Raw genomic sequence first — 12,089 nt, forward strand, 5'->3', positions numbered from 1 at the left:
AAGAATAAACCTATCTAAAGAGACAAAAGACCTGTACTCCAAAAACTAAGAAGCTGATGAAAACAACTGAAAATGACACAACTGGAAAGCTATACCATGTTCTTGGATTGCAACAATTAATAATGTCAAAATGACTATACTGTCCAAGGCAAAATACAGACTCAATGCAATTCCCTATCAAATTATCAATGGCATTTTTTTAGAACTAGAATAAAAAATCTTAAAATCTGTATGGAGACACAGAAGACCCCGAAGAGTCAAAGCAATCTGTGAAAGAAAAATAGAGTTGAAGGAATCAGACTCCCTGACCTCAGATTACTGAATAAAGCTACAATCATCAAAACAGTATGGCACTGGCACAAAAACAGAAAGATAAATCAGTGGAACAGGATAGAAAGCCCAGAAATACACCCATGCATCTATAATCAATTAATCTATGACAAAGGAGGCAAGATTATACAATGAAGAAAAGACAGTGTCTTCAATACATGGTGCTGGGAAAACTGGACAGCTATATATAAAAAAATGAAATAGAATATTCCTTAACACCATACACAAACATAAAATGAACTAAAGACCTAAATGTAAGACCAGATATTATAAAAGTCTAAGAGAAAAACATAGGCAAAACACTCTCTGACATGAAACACAGCAATATCCTTCTCAACACAGCTCCTAAGGTTATAAAAATGGAAATAAGCAAATGGGACCTAATTAAACTCAAAAGCTTTTGCACAGCAAAGGAAACCATAAACAAAATGAAAAGACAACCCATAGAATGGAAGAAAATACTTACGAACTATCTGAAGGACAGGGACTGGTCTCCAAAAATCTACAAATACCTCATGCATAACAACAATGATAAAAAAATACAATAAAAAATGGGCAGAAACCTAAATAGACATTTCTCCAAAGAAGACCAAGAGGCACATGAAAAAATACTCAACATCACTAATTATTCAGTTCAGTTCAGTTCAGTCGCTCAGTCGTGTCTGACTCTTTGCGACCCCATGAACTGCAGCACTCCAGGCCTCCCTGAACATCACCAACTCCTGGAGTTCACCCAAACTTATGTCCATTGAGTCGGTGATGCCATCCAACCATCTCATCCTCTGTTGTCCCCTTCTCCTCCTGCCCTCAATCTCCTCCAGTTACTAGAGAAATACAAATCAAAAATATGAGAGATCACCTCACACCAGTCAGAATGGCCATCATCAAAAAATCTACACACAATAAATGATGAAAAGAGTGTGGAGAAAAGAGAACCCTCTTACACTGTTGGTGGGACTGTACATTGGTACAGCCACTATGGAGAACCATATGGAGGGTCCTTAAGAAAATTAAAGTAGGGCTACTGCCGGGAGTTGGTGATGGACAGGGAGGCCCGGCGTGCTGCAATTCATGGGGTCGCAAAGAGTCGGACACGACTGAGCGACTGAACTGAACTGAACTGAACCATGTAATCCAGCAATACCATTCCTGAGCATATAGCTATCCAGAGAAAAACTGGATAGTTTCAAAAGATACATGCACTTCAATGTTCACTGCAGCACTGTTTACAATAGCCAAGACATGGAAGCAAGCTAAAGGGCCATCAACACAGGAATGGATAAAAAAGATGCCATACATATATACACCAGAATATTACTCAGCCATTTAAAAGAATGAAACGATGCCATTTGCAACAACATGGATAGAACTAGAAATTATCATACTAAGTAAGACACAGAAAGACAATTATCATATGATATTGTTTATATGTGGAATTTAAAGAAATAATGCAAATGAACTTATTTACAAAACAGAAAGAGACTCAGACTCAGAGAACTTAGAGTTACCAAGGGAAAGGGTAGGGGAGAGGGATAGAATCGGAGTTTGGGATTTACATGTACGTAGATAACCAACAAGGACCTACTGTATACTTCAGGAAACTCTGCTCAAGACTCAGACTCAAGACTCTGCTTAATAACCTAAATGGAAAAATAATTTGAAAAAGAACAGATACATATAAATGTCAAACCGAATCACTTTGCTATACACCTGAAACTAACACAACATTGTTAATCAACTATATTCCAATATAAAATTAAAACAATTTTTTAAAAAGCTATCAGATGCTTATCAATACACACATACACCCTAGTGCTATTGTAAGAACTGAGTAACACATATAAAACAATTATGTGTTTTATGTAAACAATGAGAATAAATTTCAGCCAGCTGAAAGAGGTAAATGGGATACAACTGTAACATTAACTTCATATTCTCATTTCAACTGAGAAAAGAATAAAAGTCACTTTAAAAAATACACTTCCTTTAAGCATTTTTTTTTACAATTAGAAGTTATAACAGATCAAGATTCTTCATTAAATACAAATATCTTAATATTAAAACTTATTTATAACTTAATATAAATTATTTTATCATCAAAGCTATACCTAACAAAAGGTCATTCAATAAAGGGCAATTGGGGATGGAAATGGAAAGGAATTTGAAGATAATAGATATGTGAGTAGGTAGTCAAGAAAGTCTAACTGGTAAAGGACTCAGAGAGGTGGGAGGATTCCAAAAGATAACTCTACAGCCTCTTTTGTCTAAACCTTGCTGTTTCTACACTAGAGCTAATTATCTCATATCTTTAACGTAAAACTTGTCAAGGCTATAGATATGATATCAGAATAACTGTCTTCTCATTTCACAGATTTCTGAATCAAGAAGACCATCTAGACATGACTGAGAGAATATAGGGAGAACCTAGATTTTAAACCTGATTCAATGATGGCTTTGGGTATCCTCACTGAGGAAGGAAAAATTTATTTTAAATACTGAAAAAAGAAAATTATTTGTGGCCAAGAGGGAAAAGTGTAGCAGACTACATTATTGCTCATAAATACTCCATCTTTTCCTCCCACTCCCTGAGAGGACCACCTCATCTGACCCAACACTGGCTTGGCCATATGACTCAGTTTGACCAATGGAATCTGAGCAAGAGTGGTAGTGTGTTAGTTCCAAAAAGAGGCAGTAGGAGGTATTTCATTTCCAGCCCTCATGTTTTTTTTGCCTTTTACCAGTAGAACACCATGTCTCATTTAGGGGTTATTCCTTCAGCCTGGAATCCAAACTGAGGCTATACATGGAACAAACACCTACCAGCTATCTCAGTTTACCACATGTGTTATAAGTCACAGCCATCAACATGTGGTGTTACAACTTCTCATGTGATTTCAGATAACCTTCCTTCTACAACTTCACACTAACTCACAGGATGCAACCTTTTCAACATCCACTTCCACCAACAAGCTTCATAACTTTTTTAAGGTAAAGTGCCAAATATATTGCACTATTTATATATTTTCTTACCACTTAGCATGTGCTGTTTTTACTAAGTTTTTTTTTTTAATATCACCAAGTTTAGACTGTCATACCCCTAACCTTATTTTTCCTATAAGCCCTGTGCTTTTTACTGCACAATTCTGCAGAACACAGTGTCTTTTAGGAACACATATTTCACACCATAACATAACTGACTACATCTTGAAAAAACAGACACAAATATCCGTAATTCGAAGAGACACAGATAACTTAGCTATCTATAACTAAGCCACATAAGGGTAGAAAAGCAAGTTGGGTAAGGTGATATTTAACCTTATGACCTGGTAACACTGTCAAATACAATCACATTGGGAGAATATGTTTCAACTTATGAATTTGAATGTTTGTGTCCTTCTCTCTCAACCTATAGCATTCTATTCCTGGCCCTCCAAAAATAATATCCTTTCACATTCAAAATATATTCATTCCATCACAATAGCCCCAGAAGCCTTAACTCATTCCAGCATCAACTCAAAGTCTGAGTTCAAAGTCTCATCTAAATATCATCTAAATCAGATGTGGATGAGACTCAAGCAAGGCTTCAGCAGTATGTGAACTGAGAACATCCAGATGCACAAGCTGGGTTTAGAAAAGGCAGATTAGCCAAGATCAAATTGCCAGTATATGTTGGATCATGGAGAAAGCAAGAAGTTCCAGAAAAGTATCTACTTCTGCTTCACTGACTACACTAACACCTTTGATTGTGGATCACAACAAACTGTGGACAATTCTTAAAGAGATCGGCATACCAGACCACCTTACTTGCCTCCCAAGAAATCTGTATGCAGGTCAAGAAGCAAGAGTTATAACGAGACATGAAACAACAGACTACTTCAAAATCAGAAAAAGAGTACAACAGGACTGTACACTGTCACCTGCTTCTTTACCTTTTATGCTGAATACATCATGTGATATGCCAGACTGGATGAATCACAAGCTGGAATCAAGACTGCCAGGAAGTAATATTAACAACCTCAGTATGCAGATAACACTACTCTAATGGCAGAGGGATGAGGAGCTGAAGAGCCTCTTGATAAGAGAGAAAGAGGAGAGTGAAAAAAGCTGGCTTAGAACTCAACATTCAAAAAACAAAGATCATGGCATCCAGTTCCATCGCCTCATGGCAAATAGAAGGGAAAAAGTGAAAGCAGTGATAGATTTTATTTTCTTGGGCTCAAAAATCACTACAAATGGTGACCCCAGCCATGAAATTAAAAGATGCTCGCTCTTTGGAAAAAAGAGACTCAAACTCTGGTGGAATAAGCATCTCCACGAAAGCATCTTTGGTGTCATAAGCTATGACAAACCTAGACATCATATGAAAAAGCAGAGACGTCCCTTTGCCAACAAAGCTCTGTATAGTAAAAGCTATGGTTCTTCCGGCAGTCGTGTACAGATGTGAGAGTTGGACTATAAAGAAGGCTGAGTGCCAAAGAACTGATGTTTTCCAATTGTGGTTCTGGGGAAGACTCATGAGAGTCCCTTGGACATCAAAGAGATCAAACCAGTCAATCCCAAAGGAAATCAATCCTGAATATTCATTGGAAGGACTGATGCTGAAGCTCCAATATTTTGGCCATCTGATGAGAAGAGCCAACTCATTAGAAAAGACCCTGATGCTGGGAAAGATTGAAGGCAGGAGGAGAAGGGAACGACAGAGGTTGGATGGCATCACCGACTCAAAGGACATGAGTTTGAGCATGCTCCGGAAGATGATGAAGAGTAGGGAAGCCTGGCGTTTTGCAGTCCATTGGGTTGCAGAGTCAGACATGACTTAGCGACTGAACAACAAGGTACAATTCATCCTGAGGTTCTCCAGCTGTAAACCTATGAAATCAAACAAATTATGTGTTTCTAAAATATAATGGTAGAAAAGGCATAGGACAGATGTTCCCATTCCAACAGGCATAGGACAAATATTTCCATTACAAGAGAAAAGAAAAAATGAGTGACAAGTCTCAAATAAATCTAAAACCTAGTAAGGCAAATTCCATCAGACCTTAAGGCTGATGAATAACCCTCTAACTTGATACTCTGCCTTCCAGACCCACTGAAGCAGAGATCCCACCTGCAGAGCACACCAGGGCAACATTCCTGCCCCTCCAGCTTTGCTGGGCACCAAAGACTCCTGGCAGCCCTGCCCCATGCTTCCCTTCTTTGAAATATAGGTGGAGTCAGACATGCCTCCAGGGCCTTTGCATTCTCCGCTAGCAGAGATACTTATTCCACCAAAGTCTGCTGCCTGCACCCCGCTGAGGGATAACTGCCACTAGGGGCTGCCAGAACCATATCCAGGGCAGCCAAGGAGCTCAGCAACAGCATTAATTTTTTACAACTATAAGCAGTTATGAGGACTCAAGCCACACCTTCAACCCTTCGCTTAGAAAAGACTTGAAGTAAACACCCAATTTTATTGCTCTTAAGTTCTACATTCTACAAAGCACTGAAACATGAACACAACTCAAGCAAGTTCTTTGACACTTTATAACAAGGATCACTTTTCTTTCAGTTTCTAATAACATGGTCCTTATTTCCATCTTAGATCTTATCAGAATGGTCTTTAATGGAACACAATTCTACCAATATTCTCCACAGGATTGCACAGGTGTCCTCTAAGAAAATTGTTTTCTTACAACTCTGTTTCTTTCTTTCCAAGTCCTCACCAAAATCTCCTTTAAAGATCTGTTCCCAACAATGTAGACTTTTTCTAGCATGCACCTCAAAACTCTTCCATTACCCATTACCCAGTCCCAAAGCCACTTTTACATTTTTAGAAACTTGTTACCGCCCTTCCACTTCTCAGTACCAGTTGCTGTTTTAGCTCATTCAGGATGCTATAAGAAAATTATCATACATGAAGTGGCTTATAAAAAAAAGAAACATATTTCTCACATTTCTGGAGGTTGGGAAGTATGAAATCAAGCAGATGCGGTATCTAATGAGGACCCTATTCCTGGTTCATAGATGATTTATTTTCTTATTCATCTTCTTGCTATGTCCACACATGGCAGGAGGGGCAAAGGAACTCTCAGCGATCTCGTTAATAAAGGTACTAGTCCCACTAATGAGGGGTCCACTCTCATGACTGATTCATCTCTGGAAAATCCCACTTCCAAAGTCATCACACTGGAGGAGTAGGTCACAACACAAATTTGGGCGAAACACATTCATTCTATACCACTACCTCAACACAGAATTTACCTTGTATTCTACTTTAGTAATTTTCTCATTTTATATGCATATGAAAACAGTTGTCAGTCATAGAAGCATAAAAAATATATTACACAGGTACATTGTGTTAGAGTATAATAAACCAAGCATATGTTAATAAGAAGAAAAACACTGTTTTTTAATACTTACCACAAGCTTTAGAAGCAGCAATACAGATCTCTTCAGCAACATACTCTCCAGTTAGAAACTGCAGATAATCCCCCTCAGCGTTCCCAAGGGAATGATAAAGATAGACCTGTAGGACTGGATCTATTTGCTTCACAGAGTTAGCATTTCCAGAAATATCACCATTCTGATGTACAGGGGATGTGGATGTTCCTTCCATTTCTGTCATTGTAAGGCAAGCCATTCCCATGCAGAGTCGTTTTCAGAACATTTGCCTGTAAGAGAAACCAGTTACAAATGAAAGTGACACTGGTAAGTTATCCTTCATATATAAAGAAGTCTTCACTGATAGCATTGACTCTGTCAAATCCAGTATTGAATAAGTATCATGGACAAGCATTTCTCAGAGATACTGAAGGTTTTGTTCCAGATCAGTGCAATAAAATAAGTCACACCAGTTTTTTAGTTTCCCAGTACATATAAAAGTTATATTTACACTATACTGTACTCTATTAGGTGTACAATAGCATTATATCATAAAAAAAAATCCACTGTACATACCTTAACTGAAAATGCATTATTACTGTTAACCATCACATGAAACTTCAGCAATTTATAATCTTTCCACAATAGTAACTCTCATAAGGATATAAGATGCATACTGAAGGAAAAAAAAAAAAAAACCTGGCAAACTGAATCCAGTAATTTTTAAAAGAATAATAAATCTTGACTGAGTTTGGGAATTCCCTGGTGGTCCAGTGGTTAGGACTTAGGATTTGCTGTCAGTGCTGCGGCCCAGGTTTGATCCCTGGTCAGGGAACTAAGATCACAACCCATGTGGTTCAGCCAAAATAAAAATCTTGACTGAGTTATACCAGAAATGCAAGGCTAACTGAATAATCAAAATTCAATCAATAAAATTTACTATTAGAATAAATGAGAAAAGTAACATATGATCATTTCACTAAATGCCAAAACTGAATTAAGATTCTACAATAGTTTGTGATTAAAAACTCAGCAAACTAGGTTTAAAAGCAAACGTGTGATTAAGAGTAACTACAAAAGACCTAAAATTAATAACTTAATGGCAAAATACCAAACTTTTTTTTCCTGAATTCAAAAACTTAATATGCATGTCTAAAATCATGTCTTCAAATCAATATTGTAGTGTGGTCCTGGACAGTGCAATATGGCAAAAAAAAAAGAAATAAAAGGTATAATGGAAAAGGTAAAACTACATAGGAAACTTACAAGAATCTAAAACTTACTAAAGTGAGCTTATAAGATCACAAGATACAAAGCCAATATACAAAAATCTATTGCAATTCCCATATGCCAGAACCAATTAAAAAATGAACATTTTAAACTGATAGTGAAGTCGCTCAGTTGTGTCCGATTCTTTGCGACCCCGTGGACTGTAGCCCACCAGGCTCCTCTGTCCATGGGATTCTCCAGGGAAGAAAACTGAAGTGGGCTGCCGTTTCCTTCTCCAGGGGATCTTCCCGATGCAGAAATCGAACCCAGGTCTCCCGCATTGCAGGCAGACGCTTTAACCTCTGAGCCACCAGGGAAGCCCCGATATAACAGGAATCAAAAAGTCAAATATATAGGGACAAATTTATTGAAATATCTGTAGGAACTCTGAAATGAAAACATTGTTAGAAGAAAAAAAAAAAAGGCCAGAAAATTTGGATATTTTTCTAAAGAAGACATACAGATTGCCAATAGAAACATGAAAAGATACTCAACATCACTAATTATTAGAGAAATACATATCAAAACAATGAAGTATCACCTCACACCTGTCAGAATCACCATCATCAAAAAGTCTACTAATAATAAATGCTGGAGAAGATGGAGGAAAAAAGAACTCTACTACAATGGTGGTGGGCATATGCATTGGTGAAGTCTCTATGGAAAAAAGTGTGGAGTTTCCTCAAAAAACTAAAAATAGAATAACCATATGATCCAGCAATTCCACTCCTGGATACATATTCAGAAAAACCAACAACACTAATTTGAAAAGCTTCAAGCACCCCTACATTTATAGCAGCACTGTTTCTAGTTTTTCTTCTTCTATTTGCCATGAAGTGATGGGCCTAGACGCCATGACCTTAATTTTTTGAATGCTGAGTTTTAATCCAGCTTTTTCGCTCTCCTCTTCCCCCTCATCAAGAGGCTCTTTAGTTCTTAAGACATACACTCTAGCCTCTATAAGATAACGTGGATATACTGTACAGCACAGGGAACTATAACCGTTATCTTGTAACAACTTTCCAAAGTACAATCTGTAAAAGTACTGACTCACTATGCTGTACATCTGGAACTAATATTGTTAATCAATTATATTTTATGAAAAATACAAAAAATAAAAGTCAAGAACAGAACATGGTGATAGACAATGATAGGAAAGTCAATGTTGTCCAGATATTGATTCTTCTCCAAATTGATCTATAGATTCAACACAATCCCAATTAAAATTTTAGCAGCTTACTCTATGGAAATTTACAAGCTAAAATCTATATGAAAAACAAAAAGGACTTACAATAGCCAAGATAATCTTGAAGAGCAAAATGGAGAATTTATACTACCAGACACCAAGATTTATTATAAAGTCAGAGTAATTAAGTCAGGTTGGTATTGCAATAACTACAAATAAATAGGCAAATGAAACAGAATACCAAAAAAAAAAAAAAAATCCTCACATATGGTCACCTAATCAGAAAAAATGCCTCATTACACTTCAGTGGAGAAGAAATGATTATTTTTTCAAAAAATGTTTCTCAGTCAATTGGTTATTCATATGGGAGGTGAAAAAAAAAAAAGAAAAGAACTTTGACCTCGACTTTATACCATACATAACTACTAATTTGAGATGGATAATTGACCAATATGCATAAGGAATAAACTTTTTCTGGAACAAACACTTCAGAGAAATGGGGACCATCTTCATGACAACAGAAACTTATCTTTCAATAATAAAATAAGAAGGGAACAACATTTAAACACACTTAAAAAAAAATCACTGCAGACAGTGACTGCAGTCATGAAATTAAGACACTTGCTCCTTGGAAGAAAAGCTATGACAAACCTGCTGCTGCTAAGTCACTTCAGTCGTGTCCGACTCTGTGCGACCCCATAGACGGCAGCCCACCAGGCTCCCCCGTCCCTGGGATTCTCCAGGCAAGAATACTGGAGTGGGTTGCCATTTCCTTCTCCAACGCATAGAAGTGTAAAGTGAAAGTGAAGTCACTGAGTCATGCCCGACTCTTAGTGACCCCATGGGCTGGAGCCTTACCAGGCTCCTCCATCCATGGGATTTTCCAGGCAAGAGTACTAGAGTGGGGTGCCATTGCCTTCTCCATGACAAACCTAGACAGTGTATTAAAAAGCAGAAACATCACTTTGCCAACAAAGGTCTGTAGCGTCAAAGCTACGGTTTTTCCAGTCATCATGTATGCAAGGGAGAGTTGGACTATAAAGAAGGCTGACTGTCAAAGAATTCTTGCTATCGATTGATGCTATGCTGCTGGAGAAGATTCTTGAGAGTCCCTTGGACTGCCAGGAGATCAAACCAGTCAATCCTAAAGGAAATTAACCCTGAATATGCTTTGGAAGAACTGATGCTGAAGCTCCAGTACTTTGGCCATGTGATGTGAAGAGTCAAATCATTGGAAAAGACCTTGATGCTGGAAAAGTCTAAGGGCAGGAGAAAAAGGTATGACAGAGAATGAGATGGTTGGATGGCATTGCCGACTCAATGGACATGAGTTTGAGCAAACTCCAGGAGATAGTGAAGGACAGGGAAGCCTGGCATGCTGCAGTGAATGGGGTCTCAAGGAGTCGGACATGACTTTGTAACTGAACAACAACAAAAGAGATACAAAATCGTCCAAAAGCACTTATGAATAACTACTGAATATCACTAATAATTAGGGAAATACAAATTAAAACCATAAGATACTTTCACACACCCATTAAAAAGGAAAATTTAATACCAAATGTTTAAAAATTTGTAGAGAAATTGGAACTCTCATTGCTGGTGGGAATGTTAAATTGAACAAACACTTTGCAAAAATGTTCAGCACTTCCTCACAAAGTTATACATACATTCACACCATGATCCAACAAGTCCACTCCTTGGTAATTTAGCTATAAAGTGCACGCTTTTTTCCTTGCTACTTTCCCCTTCAGGCTACCTGGAATGAAGACACAGTAGCTGAAGCTATACAATGACTCTCTTGCAACCACAAGGTAACCGTGAGGATGGAAATCAATGCAAAGGTTGGAAGAAAAGAAAGATAGCAGATAACTAGTTTCTTGACAACCAGGGAGTCACTAAGTCCAACAGAGAGAAACAATAAACCCAATATTATTTGCAAGGCTTCCCTGGTGGTTCAGTGGTAAAGAATCCTCCTGCCAATGCAGGAAATGCAGGTTCAAGCCCTGTTTCAGGAAGATCCCCTAGAGTAGGAAATGGCAACCCACTCTAGTATTATTGCCTGGGAAATTCCATGGACAGAGAAGCCTGGCAGGCTACAGTCCATGGGGTCACAAAAGAGATTGTTTGTATATTCCAGTTATCTGCAGCCAAGTCAAATCGAAACTGATGTCCAACTTCTCCAGATTTCAACTCTTGTACAACCTAAAACATTTTAGTAAATAAGTTAATTTTTTCTTTGAATTTCTGCCCTTCCAGGGCTCTCCTATCTCACATTTACGATAAATGCTATTTGCATTCAAACCAAGAAGATATGTTATCTTCAAGATTATAAAGGATTAAGTCAAAAGGATTTCACAGAAAAATACGCTTATTTTTTAAAAGAAATATGTTCAAAAAGGCATTCTCTCACCAGCTTCAAATCTGAGGTCTGATTTTAGCAGTTTCAAAAGAAGCAAAAGAATTTCTTTTGCTTTAACAGAAGCAAAAGAAATTGCAGAGGCACAGCACAGAAAGCCTGTTGGATCTCATGTAGTTTCTTAGCTCAAAATCACAGAAACTCGTAAGCAAAAGGTTATGATCAGAAAATCTGTAACACAGAAAATCCTTTCCTTCTGTTCCCTTGTGTACTTCGTCCATAACACCATTCCAGAAGACAAACAGCTATTTTCTCCATAATCCCTCGCCCTCAACTACTAAACCTAAAAAGCTCATTGAGAATAGTTTGAGAAAAGTACAAAAATTATTAAAGGTGCTGTGAATAATATCCAAATACAACTTCTCACTATTCATGCTCATACAGATTGTCATTTTGCCTCTTTAATTTAAAATGAAACTGTATGGCTAGGAGTGAATCATATGGTATTTGAATTATGCACCATAAAACATTTTTTAAATATATGTATTTTTAGGAAAAATAGAAATGTTAAAACAATTACCC

General features: G+C 37.4%; 1 protein-coding gene across 2 annotated transcripts in view; it reads right to left on the reverse strand.

Moving 5' to 3' along the window:
- Positions 1-12,089, reverse strand: part of JAK2 (Janus kinase 2) — a 118,605-nt gene that overhangs the window by 80,511 nt on the left and 26,005 nt on the right. For both annotated transcript variants that reach the window (XM_027549343.1, XM_027549342.1), the window contains exon 3: positions 6,733-6,983. In XM_027549343.1, the coding sequence (XP_027405144.1) occupies positions 6,733-6,958 (226 nt within the window). In that variant the 5' untranslated portion in view covers positions 6,959-6,983. The remainder of the gene's footprint in view (positions 1-6,732; positions 6,984-12,089) is intronic.

Source organism: Bos indicus x Bos taurus, chromosome 8 (assembly GCF_003369695.1).
Source record: "Bos indicus x Bos taurus breed Angus x Brahman F1 hybrid chromosome 8, Bos_hybrid_MaternalHap_v2.0, whole genome shotgun sequence".
In the NCBI taxonomy this organism is placed as follows: Eukaryota; Metazoa; Chordata; class Mammalia; order Artiodactyla; family Bovidae; genus Bos; species Bos indicus x Bos taurus.